At 38.5% G+C, this 24,218-nt stretch overlaps 1 protein-coding gene across 2 annotated transcripts in view; it reads left to right on the forward strand.

The window, feature by feature from the left end:
* Window positions 1–308: 308 nt before the first annotated feature.
* DCLK2 (doublecortin like kinase 2) overlaps window positions 309–24,218 on the forward strand; it is a 262,197-nt gene continuing 238,287 nt past the window's right edge. For both annotated transcript variants that reach the window (XM_053703730.1, XM_053703729.1), the window contains exon 1: window positions 309–1,260. In XM_053703730.1, the coding sequence (XP_053559705.1) occupies window positions 840–1,260 (421 nt within the window). In that variant the 5' untranslated portion in view covers window positions 309–839. The remainder of the gene's footprint in view (window positions 1,261–24,218) is intronic.

Below are 24,218 nucleotides of genomic sequence, written 5' to 3' on the forward strand. Positions count from 1 at the left end.
CCATTACATTGCTATTTGTAATCTGTCTACATTTATAGCACTTGTCACCAAGACTGCTGCAGAATTGCAATCTTCTGCAAAAAAAAAAAAAAGGGCTAGTGATGTCAGAGGGAGAGGCATGAACAATCTCTGGGTTCTCCTACACAGCTGAAAATGAGCCAATCATCTGGCGGGGGAGTTTGTTCCTGTCTCAGTCAGTGTTATCTGCATATGAGGCAGGCTCTATCAAGCTGCAGGGCTTTTTCTGCCTGGGAGGCCGGTTTAATTCTTTTTTTTTTTTAATGTGTGCATTAGGGCTGAGGATTCAACTATATAGCTGGGTGTGCACACGAGACACTTGGAGCTTCCTTCAACCATTCACTGTCTTGCATAGGAGGATTATATTAGTGCAAAGGGCACATTTGCTTATGCTGTAGAGGACCATTCGGTGCTAGGTCATTGTAGCAATGTATTTGCTGTTTAATTCATTGTGAGTTATGAGCTGCCACATTCCACAACCAGCAGTGTCTGCCTGTATTGCAGAGTAGCTGGATTTTGACTGCTGGAAACCTGCACAGAAGAGGGGATGCTGCTTCCAGCGAGGACTCCGGGGGGAGTGACATTGAGATCTTCGTGTCCTCTCGCATCTTAAGACAAACCCCATGCACTGCTTGTACCTTTTATATTGATGTATGTTTGTAAAAACATTACCGTTTGGATATATTATGTGTCAGAACAAATGAAGTCAGCATTCTTATTTTCTTTATAAACTGCAACTGCTTATTTCTTTGACAGAAGATTCCTATTGATTTTGATCTTGTGGGGGTGTGTAAGGGTCTGTTGCTGCTGTATAATTCACAATGGCGAGCTCTAGGAGCATAGAGCTTGAGCATTTTGAAGAGAGGAACAAAAAGCCCAGGCAATCCAGGAGGGGTGGAGGGGGGCAGAATGCCGGCAGCAGTGGTTCTGGATCTAGGGGTAATAATGGGCTGATTCCCAGCCCCGCACATAGCGCTCACTGCAGTTTCTACCGCACACGCACCCTGCAGGCACTGAGCTCGGAGAGGAAGGCCAAGAAGGTGCGATTCTACCGCAATGGGGACCGTTACTTCAAGGGGCTGCTTTATGCGGTCTCTGCTGAGCGCTTCAGGTCATTTGATGCTCTGCTCATGGAGCTCACCCGGTCCCTGTCGGACAATGTCAGCCTGCCCCAGGGGGTGCGCTGCATCTACACCCTGGATGGTGGCAGAAAGATCACCAGCATGGATGAACTACAGGAAGGTATTGCTGCAATTCTCCTAATGTCTGTCCTTGTATTTATCCTCTGCAGCTATAACATTAATAATACAGTTCATAGTATTGTTTTTTAACTTCATTATTGTATCTGTGGAGTCTTTTCTATTGTAAACGTGATCAGACTGACAAATGTTCTGGTATTAAAATGTGCTTAATTTGTCAGTGGGTAGCATTTTGCCTGGTCCTTGAGCTCTGTGTAGTTTGTATGCAGGTTAGTGTAAGTAACACTTAGTATGGTCTTGCATGTAAATAGGGATGATCAACTGGTATCACTGAGTCTGAAAATAGCAACATTTGTTTGTTTTTTATTTGTTAAACCATTATATTAGACCAACAGAAAAATAGTATAAGGCTGTGTGTGGGAGTGAGTGCAGGTAGTGTGTGGGCTCTTTTTTTTTCTTTGGATACATATAGAATATCTTCCAATCTAATAGAAAAGATAGAGGGCACAGCATACTTATTGCTTATCATTTAACAATATATATTCATTCTCATCATACCTGGACCTTATTTTTAAGTTTATCTACAATTAAAGGGTCATAGTAGTCAACATGCTTTTGTTTAATCAAATGTGAAGTAGTAGGTAAACATGTTTAAAGGGCCATTATAGTGAAAAATGACATGCTCTAATCAGTTAGAGTATGTCCTTTTCCAACTATTGACCCTGCTCTACTGTGTATTTAACCCCTGCAAGTGCATTGCAGATTCCAAGCGGAACTTCTACTTTGTGTTTAAGCCCTTTGCCGGGGTTAAATACACAGTAGAGCAGGGTCGATAGTTGGAAAATGACATACTTTTACGGATTAGAGCATGTAATTTTTTTTTACTATAATGGCCCTTAAAGGGATATTATACACATTTTTTTTTTCTTTGCATAAATGTTTTGTAGATTATCTATTTACATAGCCCATAAAGGTTTGTTTTGTTTTTAAAAATGTATAGTTTTGCTTATTTTTAAATAACATTGCTCTGATTTTCAGACTCCTAACCAAGCCCCAAAGTTTTATAAGAATACCGTCAGCTACCTTCTCCAGCTTGCTCGTGTTTGTGTAAAGGGTCTTTTCATATGCAAAGGGAGGGGGGGGGAGTGTCTTATTTGCCACTTGCAGTGGGCTTTCCACCTACCTTTTCAACAGAGCTAAACTGAGAGCTTCTAAGCTTCTAAGTAAGTTTTTAAACAGTTTTATACTGGATTTTTATATCAGTATCTATGCATCTTATTCTTTAAAGTAGTGTCTATAACATGCAGTTATATGGAAATTGGTGTATACTGTCCCTTTAAGTGAAACTAACAGGAAGTGCATGTTTTTGTACAACAGACTTGTATATAGCCACCAAGCAGCAAGCCCTTCCCAGGTGCTGAACCAAAAATGTTCCGGACCCTAAGCTTACATTCCTGCTTTTCAAATAAAGATACCAAGAGAACAAAGAAAAATTGATAATAGGGGTAAAGTGATGACTAAGGGGTGCTAACCCCAAAGCGTTGTGCTTTGTTTGGATCCTATTCCATGTTAAAGAATAAAGAGGACTTTTCTGCATTATTGGAGACCACTTTTTCTTTTTTTAATAGTACAGTAACAGTCAAATATGAATATCTTTGCAATTACTGTGTCACTAAACACGAGACCTAGATACTAGCATGCTGCAATGCATGTTGGTATCAGGCTCACTGGGCAATCACTGGAGGCCCCAGGAATGCGGTAGTGCAATGATGCTCAAAAAAAACGTGGCCCATGGTCATGTGATCACTGTGATAGCCAGTTTGCAAAAAATGGCTTATCTTGGCTTTTCTTGACCACTCCTCTTCACTCCCAGTGAACACTTATGGGGAAAGAAGTGTTACATTTTTTAATAAAGTATGTTACTTTTTTAATACATTTTATTTAACAAAAAAGTGTTTATTGTGTTTGTTTGTTTTTCAATCCCTACATTTTATCTAAAATGGTTAAACATAAAGTGTCGAAATATCTTTTAATAAAATTTGGATGTCTAATTTCTACAAATATATATACTTTTGTGTAGCAATTTTGAAATGTGTGACCTCTATTTAGCTTGCAGTCCAAGCATAGCAAATTTTAGCATTAAAGAGACAGTCTACTTAAAGAATTGTTATTGTTTATAAAAGATAAATAATTCCTTTTATTACCCATTCCCCAGTTTTGCATAACCAACACTGTTATGTTAACTTTTTACCTTTGCGATTACCTTTCTTCTCAACCTCTACAGACTGCCCCTTATCCCCGTGCTTTTTACAAATGTGCATTTTAGACAATAAGTACTGACTCTTAAATAACTCCATGGGAGTGAGCACAATGTTATCTATATGACTCACATGAACTAGCTCTGTCTAGCACTGATAAGAGGCGGCCTTCAATGGCTTTGAAATTAGCATATGAGCCTACCTAGGTTTATGCTTCATCAAAGAATACCAAGAGAACAAAGCAAATTTTATGCTTAAAGTAAACTGGAAAATTGTTTAAAATTGCATGCTCTATCTGAATCATGATAGTTTTAAATTTTGACTTAACTCCTTTTAAGCCAATAATTTGTGGCATTTCTCTTATATTTGCTATAAATTACTTGGAAACCTAGACATATGGGGCATTCCTAAAACTAGGACAGTATAATAATTCTATCAGGAGGTATTTTACCTCTTTGATATCTAAGCCTCTGCAGACTGCCCCCTTATTTCAGTTCTTTTGACAGACTTGCATTTTAGCTAATCAGTGCCCTCTCATAAGTAACTCCATGGGCATGAGCACAGTTATCTATATGGCACACATGAACTAATGTCCTCTAGCTGTGAATAACAGCCAAATGCATTCAGATAACAGACGGCCTTCAAGGGCTTAGAAATTAGCATATGAGCATACTTAGGTTTAGCTTTCAACTAAGAATACCAAGAGAACAAGGCAAATTTGTAAATTGGAAAGTAGTTTAAAATGACATTCCCTTTCTGAATCATGAAAGTTTAATTTTGACTAGACTGTCCTTTTTAAGTATTTGAATGTCTGTTTTGTTATGTGTAACCCCTTGCGTCAAATGGATATAGGTACTACGTCGCACAGTACTTTGCCCAACATACTGTGATGTAGTACCTACATTTAAAACTGTGGCACATGCTTGCAGTCACCTTTGTCAGCTTTCACAGAAGAGACTGCAGCCTGGGGGGAAAAGGCATCTGCCTTCGTATGGTAAGGGGACACTGATTGTTCTCCTTTTACTATATGAAGACCGATCTCTGATACAGACAGATACTCTCTGTATCTGGAGCTGTGGTGGTGTGGGAGGGAATGAGGGAGGCAGGTGAGTGGTCCATTGCCGGAGGTATAGAAAGGGGGAGGTTCCCTTTGGTACAGAAAGTAAATAATTAGGAGAGAGGGAGGGATGTTGAGGGGAGAGGGGGCCCTACACATGATCGCTTGGAAGTGGAGGGGAGGAAGGTGATGGGAACCACTACACTGCAGAAAAAAAATAAAATAAAAGTAATTGATGTAAATTGGGCACTAGCAGACAGCTGCCAGTACCTAAGACGGTGGTGAACATTGGGAGGTGGAAGGGTTAGAATGCTGTTTGGGAGGGATCAGGGAGGTGGGAGAGTAAGAGGGGATCCATACACTTCATTAAAAAAAAATATACTGTATTACAAAAAAAAGCACTAAAACTTCATACTGGCAGACTGTCAGTACCCAAGATGGTGGGAAGACAGCTTTTTGGGAGGGATCATGGAGGTGGTAGGTGTCAGATTGGAGGGTTATACCTACACTACAATATTACCCTTGCCGTCTAATTAACTCCTTCACTGCCAGGAATTTCAGAAGTGTGGTGTACAGCTGCAATTATTGGCCTTTTAATTTTGATCGGTAAATTAACAAAAAACAAGGCTCTATTTCTGTTTAAATGGAGTGATAGCAAAAATTCTAAAACTTCTCCGGTAGTTAGGCAAGTTTTTCTTTGAAATTCCCGGTATCGAATGGGTTAAAGGGACATGAAACCAAAACTTTTTCTTTTGTAATTCAGAAAGAGCATACATTATGTAAATAACTTTTCAGTTTACTTCTTCAATGTTGCTTCATTCTCTTGGCATCCTTTCTTGAAAGAGTAGCAATGCACTATTAGGAGTTAGCTAAACACTTTGGTAAGCAAATAACAAAAGGCCACCATTTAGCAGCTAGCTCCCAGTTTCGGAGCCTACCTAAATATGCATTTTAACAAAGGATTACCAAGAGAATAAAGTAATTTTCTATGGTGTATGTTCTAGGGGGCATCAAAGTGCTCTTGAGGCATACTCATGAATTTTGACCTAAATCTTGATTCAGCATGCAGAATTTAGAAAGACAAAGCTGCCTGTGTGAATTATTTTGTCTCAAAAGTGTCTAACCCAACTTCAATCTGGGGTTTTCTCAATTTTTGATGCATCACTGAAGTTTTTTTAAGCATTATTTTAGTTTCATGAACAAGCTTAAAGGGACAGTCTAGTCCAAAATAAACTTTCATGATTCAGATAGAGAATGTAATTTTTAAACAATTTTCCAATTTACTTTCATCGCCAATGTTGCTTTTTTCTATTGGTATTCTTAGTTAAAAGCTAAACCTAGGAGGCTCATATGCTAATTTCTAAGCCCTTTAAGGTCGCCTCTTCTCTCAGGCATTTTGACAGTTTTTCACCACTAGAGGGTGTTTGGTTCATGTGTGTCTTATAGATCAGTGGTTCTCAACCAAAGTGACCTCAACACTGTGCTCACGCATGTGGAGTTCAGGTGAGCCAGCTCTGATTGGCTAAAATGGATATCTGTCAAAAGAACTGAAATAAGGGGGCAGTTTGCAGAGGCTTAGATAGAAGGTAATCACAGAGGTAAAAAATTATTTATTATAACTGTGTTGGTTGTGCAAAACTAGGGAATGGGTAGTAAAGGTATTATCTATCTTTTTAAACCATAGCAATTCTGGTGTAGACTGTCCCATTTAATATAGGCCACCCTATATTTGTATATCTTAAAATCCAAGGTGTTGGATTCTAAGGCCATTTTATATAAACTGGCTGTCAGGGAGCCTAAGCAGAATTGCTGGTATAAGTTCTGTTATTGTGTAATAGAGTGAACGTATCGTCTTCTGATTTGCTGTACTGCATGCTGTCGGGACATCCTAAAACATTTAATGTGAAAATGTAGCTTAATGAGTAAAAAGTGCCCAAATGTTAATCAATTGCTGCATAATTTTGCACAACCCAAGATTTCCCCTATCCAAACCTATCCTAGAAGTTTTATGAATTTTAGTGTCCCACAAGGCAAATGAGTGACATTAGGCTTGTCTTTTGGGAGCTTAATGTGGCTTAACATAGAAAAAAGGACTTAGATGTTAACCAATTTCCCCCAAAAATTCACACATTACAATAATCTATATATTTAAACATATTCTGAAAATTTCAGGACATTTGGTAAAACATTCCAAAAGTTATTTACATTTAACAATTTTTTTTACAATCCTAAAACATTTAATGTGAGCAGATTAAATGAGCTTAATGTACCAAAATGTGCCTAAACATCAATTAATTGCCTTGAAAATTGGCATAACTTCAGTTTTTCACTATCCAAACCTATCCTAAAAGTTTCGTGGACTTTGGTTTCCTACGGGGAAAATAAGATAAATTAAGCTTGTTTTTTGGGGCGCTTAATGTGGCTTAACGTACAAAAAATAAATTTAGATGTTTTATGTCACTCATTTTGCCTTGTAGGAAACCAACATCCATGAAACTTCTAGGATAGTCTTGGATAGTGAAAAACATAATTTATGCTTACCTGATAAATTCCTTTCTTCTGTAGTGTGATCAGTCCACGGGTCATCATTACTTCTGGGATATTACTCCTCCCCAACAGGAAGTGCAAGAGGATTCACCCAGCAGAGCTGCATATAGCTCCTCCCCTCTACGTCACTCCCAGTCATTCGACCAAGGACCAACGAGAAAGGAAAAGCCAAGGGTGAAGTGGTGACTGGAGTATAAATTAAAAAATATTTACCTGCCTTAAAAATAGGGCGGGCCGTGGACTGATCACACTACAGAAGAAAGGAATTTATCAGGTAAGCATAAATTATGTTTTCTTCTGTTAAGTGTGATCAGTCCACGGGTCATCATTACTTCTGGGATACCAATACCAAAGCAAAAGTACACGGATGACGGGAGGGATAGGCAGGCTCTTTATACAGAAGGAACCACTGCCTGAAGAACCTTTCTCCCAAAAATAGCCTCCGATGAAGCAAAAGTGTCAAATTTGTAAAATTTGGAAAAAGTATGAAGCGAAGACCAAGTTGCAGCCTTGCAAATCTGTTCAACAGAGGCCTCATTCTTGAAGGCCCAAGTGGAAGCCACAGCTCTAGTAGAATGAGCTGTAATTCTTTCAGGAGGCTGCTGTCCAGCAGTCTCATAAGCTAAACGAATTATGCTACGAAGCCAAAAAGAAAGAGAGGTAGCGGAAGCTTTTTGACCTCTCCTCTGCCCAGAGTAAATGACAAACAGAGAAGACGTTTGTCGAAATTCCTTAGTTGCCTGTAAGTAAAATTTTAGAGCACGGACTACATCCAGGTTGTGCAGTAGACGTTCCTTCTTTGAAGAAGGATTTGGGCATAAAGAAGGAACAACAATCTCTTGATTGATATTCCTGTTAGTAACTACCTTAGGTAAGAACCCAGGTTTAGTACGCAGGACTACCTTATCCGAATGAAAAATCAAATAAGGAGAATCACAATGTAAGGCTGATAATTCAGAGACTCTTCGAGCCGAGGAAATAGCCATTAAAAATAGAACTTTCCAAGATAACAACTTTATATCAATGGAATGAAGGGGTTCAAACGGAACGCCCTGTAAAACATTAAGAACAAGGTTTAAACTCCATGGTGGAGCAACAGTTTTAAACACAGGCTTAATCCTGATCAAAGCCTGACAAAAAGCCTGGACGTCAGGAACTTCTGACAGACGTTTGTGTAACAGAATGGACAGAGCTGAGATCTGTCCCTTTAATGAACTAGCAGATAAACCCTTTTCTAAACCTTCTTGTAGAAAAGACAATATCCTAGGAATCCTAACCTTACTCCAAGAGTAACCTTTGGATTCACACCAATATAGGTATTTACGCCATATCTTATGGTAAATCTTTCTGGTAACAGGTTTCCTAGCCTGTATTAAGGTATCAATAACTGACTCAGAAAACCCACGTCTTGATAAAATCAAGCGTTCAATTTCCAAGCAGTCAGCTTCAGAGAAGTTAGATTTTGATGTTTGAAGGGACCCTGTATCAGAAGGTCCTGTTTCAGAGGTAGAGACCAAGGTGGACAGGATGACATGTCCACCAGGTCTGCATACCAAGTCCTGCGTGGCCACGCAGGTGCTATTAGAATCACTGATGCTCTCTCTTGTTTGATTCTGGCAATCAATCGAGGAAGCAACGGGAAGGGTGGAAACACGTAAGCCATCCTGAAGTCCCAAGGTGCTGTCAGAGCATCTATCAGGACTGCTCCTGGATCCCTGGATCTGGACCCGTAACGAGGAAGCTTGGCGTTCTGTCGAGACGCCATGAGATCTATCTCTGGTTTGCCCCAACGTCGCAGTATTTGGGCAAAGACCTCCGGATGAAGTTCCCACTCCCCCGGATGAAAAGTCTGACGACTTAAGAAATCCGCCTCCCAGTTCTCCACTCCCGGGATGTGGATTGCTGACAGATGGCAAGAGTGAGACTCTGCCCAGAGAATTATCTTTGATACTTCCATCATAGCTAGGGAGCTTCTTGTCCCTCCCTGATGGTTGATGTAAGCTACAGTCGTGATGTTGTTCGACTGAAACCTGATGAACCCCCGAGTTGTCAACTGGGGCCAAGCCAGGAGGGCATTGAGAACTGCTCTCAATTCCAGAATGTTTATTGGCAGGAGACTCTCCTCCTGACTCCATTGTCCCTGAGCCTTCAGAGAATTCCAGACGGCACCCCAACCTAGAAGGCTGGCGTCTGTTGTTACAATTGTCCAGTCTGGTCTGCTGAATGGCATCCCCCTGGACAGATGTGGCCGAGAAAGCCACCATAGAAGAGAATTTCTGGTCTCTTGATCCAGATTCAGAGAAGGGGATAAGTCTGAGTAATCCCCATTCCACTGACTTAGCATGCACAGTTGCAGTGGTCTGAGGTGTAAGCGTGCAAAGGGTACTATGTCCATTGCCGCTACCATTAAGCCGATTACCTCCATGCATTGAGCCACTGACGGGTGTTGAATGGAATGAAGGGTGCGGCAAGCACTTTGAAGTCTTGTTAGCCTGTCCTCTGTCAGGTAAATCTTCATTTCTACAGAATCTATAAGAGTCCCCAGGAAGGGAACTCTTGTGAGTGGAACGAGTGAACTTTTCTTTTCGTTCACCTTCCATCCATGTGACCTTAGAAATGCCAGCACTAACTCTGTATGAGACTTGGCAGTTTGAAAGCTTGAAGCTTGTATCAGAATGTCGTCTAGGTATGGAGCTACCGAGATTCCCCGCGGTCTTAGTACCGCCAGAAGAGCACCCAGAACCTTTGTGAAGATTCTTGGAGCTGTAGCCAATCCGAATGGAAGAGCCACAAACTGGTAATGCCTGTCTAGGAAGGCAAACCTTAGGTACCGATAATGATCTTTGTGAATCGGTATGTGAAGGTAAGCATCTTTTAAATCTACAGTGGTCATGTACTGACCCTCTTGGATCATAGGTAAAATTGTCCGAATAGTCTCCATCTTGAACGATGGAACTCTTAGGAATTTGTTTAGGATCTTTTAAGTCCAGGATTGGTCTGAAAGTTCCCTCTTTTTTGGGAACCACAAACAGATTTGAGTAAAACCCCTGTCCCTGTTCCGATCGTGGAACTGGATGGATTACTCCCATTAACAAGAGCTCTTGTACGCAGCGTAGAAACGCCTCTTTCTTTGTCTGGATTGTTGACAATCTTGACAGATGAAATCTCTCTCTTGGAGGAGAGTATTTGAAGTCCAGAAGGTATCCCTGAGATATTATCTCTAGCGCCCAGGGATCCTGAACATCTCTTGCCCAAGCTTGGGCGAAGAGAGAAAGTCTGCCCCCCACTAGATCCGATCCCGGATCGGGGGCCCTCAATTCATGCTGTTTTAGGGGCAGCAGCAGGTTTCCTAGCCTGCTTGCCCTTGTTCCAGGACTGGTTAGGTTTCCAGCCTTGTCTGTAGCGAGCAACAACTCCTTCCTGTTTTGGTGCAGAGGAAGTTGATGCTGCTCCAGCTTTGAAATTACGAAAGGAACGAAAATTAGACTGTCTAGTCTTGGCTTTGGCTTTGTCCTGAGGCAGGGCATGGCCTTTACCTCCTGTAATGTCAGCGATAATCTCTTTCAACCCGGGCCCGAATAAGGTCTGCCCTTTGAAAGGTATATTAAGCAATTTAGACTTAGAAGTAACATCAGCTGACCAGGATTTTAGCCACAGCGCCCTGCGTGCCTGAATGGCGAATCCTGAATTCTTCGCCGTAAGTTTAGTAAGATGTACTACGGCCTCCGAAATGAATGAATTAGCTAGTTTAAGGACTCTAAGCCTGTCCGTAATGTCGTCCAGAGTAGCTGAACCAATGTTCTCTTCCAGAGACTCAATCCAGAATGCCGCTGCAGCCGTGATCGGCGCAATGCATGCAAGGGGTTGCAATATAAAACCTTGTTGAACAAACATTTTCTTAAGGTAACCCTCTAACTTTTTATCCATTGGATCTGAAAAAGCACAGCTATCCTCCACCGGGATAGTGGTACGCTTAGCTAAGGTAGAAACTGCTCCCTCCACCTTAGGGACCGTTTGCCATAAGTCCCTTGTGGTGGCGTCTATTGGAAACATTTTTCTAAATATCGGAGGGGGTGAGAACGGCACACCGGGTCTATCCCACTCCTTAGTAACAATTTCAGTAAGTCTCTTAGGTATAGGAAAAACCTCAGTACTCGTCGGTACCGCAAAATATTTATCCAACCTACACATTTTCTCTGGTATTGCAACTGTGTTACAATCATTCAGAGCCGCTAACACCTCCCCTAGTAATACACGGAGGTTTTCCAGTTTAAATTTAAAATTTGAAATATCTGAATCCAGTCTGTTTGGATCAGAACCGTCACCCACAGAATGAAGTTCTCCGTCCTCATGTTCTGCCACCTGTGACGCAGTGTCTGACATGGCCCTAATATTATCAGCGCACTCTGTTCTCACCCCAGAGTGATCACGCTTACCTCTTAGTTCTGGTAATTTAACCAAAACCTCAGTCATAACAGTAGCCATATCCTGTAATGTGATTTGTAATGGCCGCCCAGATGTACTCGGCGCTACAATATCACGCACCTCCCTCTGAGCGGGAGATGTAGGTACTGACACGTGAGGCGAGTTAGTCGGCATAACTCTCCCCTCGTTGTTTGGTGAAATTTGTTCAATTTGTACAGATTGACTTTTATTTAAAGTAGCATCAATACAGTTAGTACATAAATTTCTATTGGGCTCCACTTTGGCATTGCAACAAATGACACAGGTATCATCCTCTGAATCAGACATGTTTAACACACTAGCAAATAAACTTGCAACTTGAAAATACAATTCAATTAGAATAATATTAAAACGTACTGTGCCTTTAAGAAGCACAGAAGATCTATGACAGTTGAAAATTAATAAATTGAAACAGTTATAGCCTCAATCCTTGTAAACAACACAACTTTAGCAAAGGTTTAATCCCATTAGCAAAGATAACAAATTCTGAAAGCAGGAAACAAATTACAGAATAAACGTTTTTTATCTCAGTCAAACTACAATTCTCACAGCTCTGCTGAGAGAAATTACCTCCCTCAAAATAAGTTTTGAAGACCCCTGAGCTCTGTAGAGATGAACCGGATCATGCAGGGAATACAATGAGTTGCTGACTGAAATATTTGATGCGTAGTAAAAGCGCCAAAAAACGGCCCCTCCCCCTCACACACAGCAGTGAGGGAGAACAGAAACTGTCAGAAAACAGATTAAGCAACTGCCAAGTGGAAAAATAGTGCCCAAACATTTATTCACTCAGTACCTCAGTAAATGAAAACGATTTTACATTCCAGCAAAAACGTTAAACATAATCTCTAGTTATTAAACAGCTTTATGTATTTCTTACAGTGTAATTCTAGTGAAGTACCATTCCCCAGAATACTGAAGTGTAAAGTATACATACATGACATTATATCGGTATGGCAGGATTTTCTCATCAATTCCATTATCAGAAAATAAAAACTGCTACATACCTCTATGCAGATTCATCTGCCCGCTGTCCCCTGATCTGAAGTTTACCTCTCCTCAGATGGCCGAGAAACAGCAATATGATCTTAACTACTCCGGCTAAAATCATAACAAAAACTCTGGTAGATTCTTCTTCAAACTCTGCCAGAGAGATAATAACACACTCCGGTGCTATTTTAAAATAACAAACTCTTGATTGAAGATAAAAACTAAGTATAATCACCATAGTCCTCTCACACATCCTATCTAGTCGTTGGGTGCAAGAGAATGACTGGGAGTGACATAGAGGGGAGGAGCTATATGCAGCTCTGCTGGGTGAATCCTCTTGCACTTCCTGTTGGGGAGGAGTAATATCCCAGAAGTAATGATGACCCGTGGACTGATCACACTTAACAGAAGAAAAATAGGTTGTGATATGTTTCAAGGCAATTGATTAAAGTTTAGGCACATTTTTGTACATTAAGCTCTTTTTACATTAAGCTGTTCACATTAATGGGACAAATTTAACATGTCAGCTGTCGGCATTTATCATTGCACAAGCATTTCATGTGAAATGCTTGTGCAATACTGCCCCTGCACATTCGCGGCCAATCGGCCGCTAGCAGGGGGTGTCAATCAATTCGATCTTATATAGGATGATTGCTGTCTGCCACATCAGAGGTGGCAGATGAGTTAAGGAGCAGCAGTCTTAAGACCGCTGCTTCTTAACTCATGTTTCAGGGGAACCTGAAACTACAGGGGTAGATTGCAGCATCCGCTAATAATTAAATGTGAATAACTGTTGGTATGTTTTATCAAACATCTTGAAATTTTAAGATATTTAAAAATAAAAAATAAAAATATATATATATATAATCAATATAAATATAAATTGTTGCACAGGAAATAAGCATATCTAGGCAAGTGCCCCCACTTGCTTTCACCCAGAAACACTCCATATACACTGTTGCCAATGCACAAGAGGATTATGGGTGAGATATGCAAATTAGATATACATCTCAGATTTTTTTGCTCCAGTACTGTGTTAACACACAGCAATTAAGTGCAGCAATACAGAAATCACTGCTAGACAAGCATGTTTCGTTCTTTTTGGAACTCTTTAGTAGCAGCTAGATTTCTGATTGGTGATAAGGTAGAGCTAATTTCAGGATTAAATCCAAATTCATTAAAATAATTGTGGAGATAAAAGTCTGAAATTAAAATCCTCCATGTCACTAAAGTAAATCAATATAAATTGTTGCACAGGAAATTAGCACATCTAGGCAAGTGTCCCCTCTTGCTTTCACCCAAATCTATCTGCTACTGAAGAGTTCCAAAAAGAACGAAACAGGCTTGTCTAGCAGTGATTTCTGTATTTGCTGCACTTGCTTGCAGTGTGTTAACACAGTATTGGAGCAAAAAATCTGAGATGTTGTATATCCAACTTGCATATCTCACACAGAATCCTCTTGTGCATTGGCAACAGTGTATGTGGAGTGTTTCTGGGTGAAAGCAAGTGGAGACACTTGCCTAGATGTGCTAATTTCCTGTGCAACAATTAATATTGATTTACTTTAGTGACATGTAGGATTTTAATTTCAGATTTTTATCTCCACCATTATTTTAATGTGTGTGTGTGTATATATATATATATATATATATATATATATATATATATATATATATATATATATATATATAATCACAGTATCTCACAAAAGTGAGTACACTCCTCACATTTTTGTAAATATTTTATTATATCTTTTCATGTGACAACACTGAAGAAATGACACTTTGCTACATTGTAAAGCAGTGAGTGTACAGCCTGTATAACAGTGTAAATTTGCTGTTCCCGTCAAAATAACTCAACACACAGCCATTAATGTCTAAACCGTTGGCAACAAAAGTGAGTACACCCCTAAGTGAAAATGTCCAAATTGGGCCCAATTAACCATTTTCCCTGTCCGGTGTCATGTGACTCATTAGAGTTACAAGGTTTCAGGTGTGAATGGGGAGCAGGTGTGTTAAATTTGGTGTTATCGCTCTCACACTCTCTTACTGGTCACTGGAAGTTCAACATGGCACCTCATGGCAAAGAACTCTGAGGACTCTACGTAAAGATTGCCTAGGCTATAAGAAGATTATTTGTATTGTGTGAAGTTTCAGAGAAATTGGTTTACATCAAAGTGATTTTTTGGACATTAAAGGGACAGTATATACTCATTTTCATATAACTGCATGTAGTAGACACTACTATAAAGAATAAGATGCACAGATACTGATATAAAAATCCAGTATAAAATGGTTTAAAAACGTACTTAGAAGCTTTCAGTTTAGCTCTGTTGAAAAGGCAGTTGGAAAGCCCACTGCAAGTGGTAAATAAGACACTCCCCCCCCTCCCCCTTCTTTTGCATATGAAAAGACCCTTTACACAAACAGGAGCAAGCTGGAGAAGGTAGCTGACGGTATTCAAATAAAACTTTGGGGCTTGGTTAGGAGTCTGAAAATCAGAGCAATGTTCTTTAAAATAAGCAAAATTATATATTTAAAAAAAAAAAAACTTTATGGGCTTTATAAATAGATCATCTACAAAACATTTATGCAAAAAAAAATAGTGTATAATGGCCCTTTAAGCTTAATCTCACTCATTTGCCTTGTGGGAAACCAAAATCTATGAAACTTTAAGGAAAGGCTAATATAGTGAAAAACTGAGGCTGTGCCAAGTTTCAAGGCAATTGATTCATTTTTAGGCACATTTTGGTACATCTAAGCTCTGTTTACACTAAGCTGCTCACATTAAATGTTTTAGGATTGTAAAAAAAATCGTTAAATGTGAATAACTTTTGGTATGTTTTGCCAAATGTCCTGAAATTTTAAGAATATGTTTGAATAGATAGATTATTGGATTGTGGGAATTTTGGAGGAAATTGGTTAACATCTAAGTTCAATTTTGTACATTAAACCACATAAAGCTCCCCAATAAATAAGCTTAATGTCACTCATTTGCCTTGTGGGACACCAAAATCCATGAAACTTCTAGGATAGGCTTGGATAGTGGAAATATTGGGTTGTGCAAAATTATGCAGCAATTGATTAAAATTTAGGCACTTTTTTTTACTCATTAAGCCATTTTTACATTAAATGTTTTGGGATGTTCCCCTGCTGTCTCAGAAGTAAACAAAAAACATTGTGGTTTGCTGTGGGTGGTTAAGACAACAGGGTTTAAATATAGCCCATGAAATGTGATTTTAGGTCCCAGAATGGGACAGAAACTGTTTTTAAAAAATAGTTGTATAAAAAATCTTAGTGTCTCTTTTAATATTCCTATATTTATGATAGGGTATTGTATGAAAGTAATTGTGTTAGTGTTACGATATGTTTATCGTTTAATTTAATTTAGGGGTGAGGCCATAATCCTTCATTCTTTTTTTGACATGGATTTAAAATTGGAGTTTTTTTTTTTTTGTTTTTTGTTTTTTTTGTTTTTTTTTAAATGCTGGATGTGCAAACACTGAAACTGTCCAGAGAAGAGTGAATATTAGGTATCATAAGTTGTGGCAATTTGCCTCCAAAGGTGTTTTGATAAAGATTTGCAAATTTGAGAGTAACTGGAAAATAAAACCTTAAAAGAACATTTCTGTGGATTTATGAAGTAGTAGTATATTAAATGAATTATAATACAACTTTTTGGCTGAAAGTGTAGGTAGAGTACAGACAACACAAAGAAACATAAAAAAGAGAGAAGTTTAATAATAGTGAGATTCTGTAAAATGAATGCTTCAGTTATTAGAACAGCACTATATGCATGTTCATATATACATGTTATAATGCCCATCTCAATGTCTGAGGAAGCCACATTACTTGCAGAAACATGTTGAGCTTTTTAAAAATGAAAATGTTGGTTTGCTTTAAAATAGTCTTCCAACGTGAGCAGATGTCTAGCTGATTGAGTGAATTCTGTTATGTGTTCTCATTTCACCCTATATTTTTATATCTTTGAATCCAAGGTGTTGGATTCTAAGGTCAGCAATATTGTGAACGTGCATTGTGTTGCAATTTTGTTATATATATATTATCACACCATTGCACTGCTATTTTTAAAGCTCATGCTTATCTTTGTTTTATCTCTGTAAATGTTGACAAACTAGGGAATTTGCTTTTAAGGGTTAGATTTATCATTGAAGTTCTCCTCCTATTTTCTTCTTAATTTGCTCCTGAGAATAAATCCCCTTATTTACCATGTGAAAATGCACCTAAAATGAAGGCACTTCATTCTCCAACCAAATTTGAGTTCGCCCCAAAAAAAGGGTTATTTCTAGCCGTCGCAGACGCATTTTCAAGCGTACGCCGTGTAATATGAACAGCCACAAATTTATCATTTACATGCGCTTTAGGAGAACACAACATTCTCTCACAAATGCGCACACAACAGTTCTCCGTACGTAATGCAGAGAACAGCATTGAAATCGGTTATCTTTCTGCTCTGTTTGAGCGCGCATCTAGCTTTATCATATAAGGGTTTTGTTATGCTAGCAGCAGATATATCTGTTTCAAGGCAAGAGGTTGCATATGCCTGCAATTAAATTTCAAACTTTAATATAATTTAAAATATATATGAATAATTGTCTTTTTTTTTTTTTCTTACACAAATGTTACACATTTTTTAATTCACATTTATCACACAGCAAAGTAATATAAAATACATGTTGCAAATATGATGCAAATTTGCCCCATTAATGTACCCCTGTCTAATTTCTGCACATAGTTAAAGTTAGCTGTAGAGCAGCATTGCACTACTGGGAGCTAGCTGGACACATCTGGTGAGTCAATTACAAGCAGCAAATGTGTGTAACTGCTATTCACTCATTAGCTTTTTTTACATCAAGACAGCAATATAATTTTAATATTACATGCTCTATGGAAGTATAGGCACTTCTGACATTGGGGTAGATTTATCATACCCTGGCGGACATGATTTGCTATAACGAATCATGTCCGTCCTGCATCTTTAATTGCCTGGTGAACTGCTTGTGCAATGCCGCCCCCTGCAGATTCGTGGACAATCGGCCTCTAGCAGGGGGTGTAATTCAACCCAATCATATTCCGAGGCAGTGGATGAGTTGAGCATTAGCTGTCTTAAGACCGTTGCTTCTTAACTCCTGTTTCTGGCGGGATTGAAGGCTCGCACGGAAACAGGTGCATTAGGCACCATTCGGGGCATGTTAAATCGGCCCCATTATCTTTTTTTAATAGGTTAAATACAGAAATGTTATAAGTTTTTACATTTTCCATTTATTACACACACATGATATATATTATATAAGTTACAAATAGGGCTCAAAATTGCCCCATGCAAAACTTAAATGTAATTTTCACATATAGAGAGATATGTGTGTATATGTATGCATTTTATGTTGTTAGCTTGTTGTCTTAGTTAATATATATATATATATATATATATACACGCAAAAACTGAACTAAAAACAGAGTTCTTTTACATAATAAATAAGAAGAACTTCTTGTTTCGTGTGGATAAATGTATCATTCGCCCCAGCTTACCTTCTGTAAAGCAACATTTAATACAACCTATTTTGTTTTATAAATTTGAGCGCACGGTGCGCTTCTCTGAGGGTGAGCTGCAGAGAATTCAGAGGAGAATCTAATTGAGAAATCTCCAAGATCTTGATAAATCTAGTCCTAAGTGGCTTCTACTCAAGGAGAGTATAGTTGTAATGTAATAGTTTTTTTTTTCTTTAGCTAAAACTCCCTTTTTTAAGAAAATGCTTTTTATTGTTATTTTTTTATTCAACTGCATTTGTTTTATTAATACTGCTATATTTATTCACCAGTATATACAAATAGCACAGTAGAAGCATGTGCTCTGCATTAGTGGTTCTTAATTCCAGTTATCTTGTACCCATAACAGGCATTTCACTATCAGAGGTGAATTGCTTACAAGATATAAGCTACAATATAGCCAAAGCCAGGACATTGTTTCTAGTGTACTGGGAGTACTTGAGGACTAGTGTTGAAAATTATTTCTCTACTGTGTCAAGCAGTAGAGAGGTCATTTATAAAGAGTAAATTAAATTCACTCTTTACACAGTGAGTAGTTCATTTACTGTTTTAGTCATCTCTGGCTCTACAAAGTAAGTACAAAAACAGATTTTAGATCAGCAGTGTATAACCTTTTCAAATGAGGGGTCATGCCGGATGTTGCAAGGCTTTTTATAGCGTTTTTAGGAACTATGAAAATGTTTAGTTAAAAATACATTTAAACAAACATGGAAATGTCTGATTGCTCACACACCTACATATATACAAACATATGTGGCTTGGTTAAAGGGCTTGTTTAAAGCCAAATTTATTTTCTTTTTGGATTATTTTTTAGTTTAAATTGGATTTATAGGGGCATATTTATAAAGCTCCATACAGAGCTTGATGCCCCGTTACAGAAGTTATGAAGCTGCGGTCTAAAGAGGGGGTGGACAGAAATCGCCAGAAATCAACCCGATCGGGTTGATTGACACCCCCTGCTAGCGGCCGATTGTCTGCAAATCTGCAGGGGGGGGCTTTGCACCAGCAGTTCACAAGAACTGCTGGTGCAATGATAAATGCCAACAGCGTATGCTGTCGGCATTTATCGATGTGCAGCGGACATGATCCGCAATATCGGATCATGTCCGCTAGCACACTCATAAATAAATATACCCCATAGAGTACATTTTATAGCTTTTTAATCATGGTAGACTTTAGATACCAGATTGTTTTTCCAAATATTTTATGATGTCATGCACATTAATGCAGTGTTTGGCCAGTGAATTATGATTGCACATTAAAATAGCTGTCACAAATTCAGAAAATTGGGCATTGAATCTGCTCACAGTGCACAGGAAATAGCCAATAGCAGAGGCAGCTAAAGTGTGGCATGTGAGTTTTGCAACATAATCCCTTGTAGTCTTTCTTCAGACACAAACATTATGCAACATAGGGAACTCAGGGGCCAGATTTAAAGTTCTGGAAGGGCACATGAACCACCCTGCACTATAGTTTAAAAATGGATAACAAACACACACTTTATATCATAGCGAACCTAATTATATTATGTGATTTACTTATATTATTAAATATATATATATATATATAAACATGATCATGGGGGAAGTAATATTTATAGTTAAATCTGATATTAATCTCAAATATATTGTTATCATGCATGTTTAAGGGAAGCAATTAAACATGTTTATTAAAGCCAGGGCTCCAGTCCTACAAAAAAGTGCGAGAACTCACCAAGAGTTCCACCCCAAAACAAATAATATTGTTTTATTCACACACATACTGTATTTATATGTATATAATCTATGTGTTAATGAAAGCAAATTCAATCCAATGAAGGGATGATTTGTTACCTTTGGGCCTGAGACTAGTCAACCACTTAAGGTGCAATACTCCTATTTCTGCTGAGGGGAGCTAAATAACCCCAGAGCAAGTGTTACTGTTCATTACTAGATGATCTCGCTATCCCTCTAACCAGACTGTGCTCCAGCTCCTCCCACCAGCAGCAGCAGTGTTTACTGAAGTTTTTCTGTTCTCTTTCCAGGGGGAACTTAGTTCCACCTGCAAAAATAGTGCAGGAGCTACGTTCCCATGCGTTCCTGCTCTACTTGACCCCTGATTAAAGCGATGGTAAATTTATAAACTTTCTGCAACATATTTTAAACAGTGCAGTACCTGTATTAAATTGTTTGGCAGAGTAAAAAATGTTAGGTTAACTGTAGGTAAGCACCCCCATGGGCACAGGCTGAGCATGCACAGATGGGCGTGAGTCTCCACATTTATCTTTATATAAGACTTATTTGTATTGTAATTATTATTAAGTGGCTCCAAACTCCATACCACTGGAATACAAATATAATATACCTTCATCTAAAAGTACAATATCCAAAATAATTGTCTTTAATAGGTATCTAAATCTTCTGTAAACATTGAGGGAACATTCCTTAATAAGGATTCCCCATGTATCAAATGCATGATTTTATTTTTTTTGCTTTCTTTTTAACATTGTCTTTTTAACATACCAAAAGAACCATAGCTAGTATTGATCACCTTAACATTATCCCTTGTCTTTTAATTTTTTTAATTTTTTTTTTTAATCCAAACAAGGCTCGACACACTTGTTCAAATTCAGGTTTTTGTGCAATCAAGTGATTTAAATTGCTTATTTGCAATTGGCACTGATTTAACTGTTTGTCTCTAAAACACACGCAACAGTGATTTACCCCCTCTATTTTCCAGAAATCATACAGCAATGAATTGCTTCCCTTGCCCCCTTTATATGTTTGGAACAGTCATCCATACTATGCTGAAGAGGAGAAAAGGACTGAGTGTGGCTGTGTCTTAAACACTGAAAAGCTCATAGAAGTGGCAAATAGCTGTGCAGGGCCATACCCTATGAGTGCTGTGGTTACTTGTACAAGGGACTAGTTTATTGAGCTTAAAGTGATGGTAAATTCAAAACGCTTGTTCATTGCCATCCAGTGTAAATTTAATAAATAATAATAGTTTTATTGATGAAAATTTTAAGTTTTCAAACTTAATTTAATATTTTCCTTCAAAACACTCCTTGTATATTGCATGGTCCGACAACACTCGACACTAAGACCATTTTTTTCTTACTATGACGTTTTCGCCCTTCTCTAATTGGATTAGTGGCGTTTTGGCATGTATCAAATATGTTGTTTTTTTTTTTTTAAAAAAGGATCCTTTACAGATGCGTTGCAAACGTCGTCTTCTATGCATCAAGCAACGCATGTGCATTAATAATTTTGAAGACTCTGATGCCCACATCGCAATCTATTTTTACGATGTGATCAGTGCATTATGCAGGTGGGAAAGCTTTCTAAATCTCACTGAAAATGCAAGGAAGTTGAAGGGTTACATGCCTGAGCATAATGGTATGTAAGTAAATTTCTAAAGTAAAGAGCTAATTAAAAAAAATAAAATTAGCGACTACAACTATCAGAACAATTTTTAATGTAATCAATTATCACAAATTGTATAAGTTACCATCACTTTAAGTTTAAAAGTATCCCACTGTCTTCTCCCACTTAGACTGTAAGTTCTCTAGAGAGCAGGGTCCTGTAATCCTTCCATCCCAGGCTGCTTTTCCATGTCTTGTCTTTATTATACTTCGTGTATGACTCTACAGAATCCGCTTGCATATTACAAATAAAAATAATTATTGAATCCATTGATAACATACATGACTGATTTTGTTCTACACTATGTAGCAAGTTAAATATGCCAGATGTGTAGAAAGGGGGGTTTCTCAAGGATTCACTGGCTTTGTAATATTTTTCTGTAAATCAATCTTAATACTGAATATCTTCATGGGGACCTGGTGAACCACAATTATTTTTATAATAATAATCTCTCTTACTGTTCAGTACAGCAGAGAGGCAATTGCATTTCTAGACATTGAGGTGAAACTTGATAAAGGGGTGGTCTCAACTGAGAACTTTCGCAAATCCACTGCCACCAATAGCCTATTGATTGCCTCTAGCCATCACCCAAGCCATTTGAAAAAAGGAATACCTAAAGGTCAATTCCTAAGGCTTCGTAGGAATTGCTCTAGTAAAGAGAAATATCTAAAACATGCATCAGAAATGGAACAAAGATTCTTGAATAGGGGATATTCTAAGAGAGTAATTAAGGGGGCATTTAATAATGCGCTACATATGGATAGGGAGAAACTTCTTATGCCCACATCAAGAAGTAATGAATCTAAAATAAGATTGCCATTGGAACTCCCTGAAGGGTATTCTTGCAAAAAACTGGCACATTCTCACTAGCGACACAGGGGTAAAAAAGGAAGTAGGTGATTTCTCAAACATTACCGCTAGACGGGCACCAAACCTTAAGGACAAGTTGGTGAGGAGCCAGTATTTGTCCAAAACAGGACAAAGCAATTGGCTTACAAAACATAGGTCCATAGGTAATTATCCCTGTGGAAAATGCGTGACATGTAAATTTATGCGCAAGACAAAAGAGTTCAAAACGAACACGGGCAAAACCTATTGATTGAAACACTTTGTGAACTGTGACACTGAGGGGGTTGTTTACCTGCTGTCCTGCGACTGCCCACTTTTCTATGTGGGAAAAACGAGGAGGGCGCTAATGGACCGCATCTCTGAACACAGAGACGATGTAAAGAACAAAAATCCTAAAAGCAATGTGGCAAAACATTCTGAACAGACACATAATTGCAATCCTGATTCACTCAGATTTGTGGGTATAGATAAAGGCATCATAAACGGGAGAGGAGGGGATAATGATAAAACTCTCTTAAGGAAGGAATGCAGGTGGATATCAATCCTTGGGACACAAATTCCAAATGGTCTCAATGATAAATTGGATATGGCCTGCTTCCTATGAAATTATGTCTATGATAAAGTGGAGTGTTGATATAGCGAAGCATTTGCTTCCACACTCCACTTTTCATAAACGCTAAATAAGCGGATTCTATCATATACAAGTTATTTGAAATGGAAATGCTAACCAAAGAATGACAAACCTTAATGTTTTTACTTTGATAATAATTAAGAATAAATGTTGCAACAAATATATAACATCTCTTAATTTTGCTTTGCTTTTAAACTTAGTAATATAAGGCTGAAAATATATGTAATCACATAAGATTGAAAGCTGTCTTCAGCAGTATGCTAAACCTTCACCTTCCAGCAGAGGCGCAATATCACTGATCTATAAAATAGGATGTGTGGATCAAAGCAGAATTACGCCCTGACGAAGCCCGGTCTGAATTCCAGTCGAGCAGGTGAAACGCACGTCTGCATTGGTGGAGCCGACCAGGTCATGTGATACACGTGGAGCACCACTGTGTTTGGCGTTGGCGATGGAGATTGCTACTGGCATGGAATGCTAACAAGTGGAGATTGTACACACCATTGTGGATACTTGGTGCACAAACATCTGAAAGCAAGGTCGTATGAATATAACATGTTGACACCTGAAAAAAGTATTGATATGGAATAGGTGACCATGTTGAAGAAAGTCACGGCATTAAAGTTACAAGCTGTGTAAAGTTGGAAAAGGCGCTGCCTTGTCTTATAAAAAGACTAATATCTTGATATCTGTCTTCGCTTGGAGTCATACATTTCTTGCCTAGACTGTGCTTTATAATACACAACTTGACTTTTACTGGCCTCTATGTGGAAATAATAATCTACTTGTGACATCTTTATGCTAACATCCTTGCATCTTGCATTGCAGACTTTTTCTGTGAAACTGTGTGTGTATATACATAATGAGAATCTAAGAAATACTGCACTAACTGCACTTTTTCTAATTACTGGTGCCTACTTGTTTATTTATGTGCATATTCAGGGGGCTCACCTGCTGGCTTGCTTAGATCCCGTTTATAACCTGCGCAGCAATTAACCCCTTACTTGCAGGGGTGCTGTAAGCAGCTGGGTGTAGCTAAGCCAGAGGAGGTCTCACTTGATATAACAAATGACACTTTGTTAATTTTAGAATTTATGTACATTCTAACCAGTGTAACCACTCTACACAAGTTGCACAACACAGATATTGTTATGTTAACCACTTAGATCCCGGTTCCATTATCTGCCCAGGATATACCTTCCAGCCGTTTGTCTGGGGGGTTCTGTGTGCAGT

This window comes from Bombina bombina, chromosome 2, assembly GCF_027579735.1.
Source record: "Bombina bombina isolate aBomBom1 chromosome 2, aBomBom1.pri, whole genome shotgun sequence".
In the NCBI taxonomy this organism is placed as follows: Eukaryota; Metazoa; Chordata; class Amphibia; order Anura; family Bombinatoridae; genus Bombina; species Bombina bombina.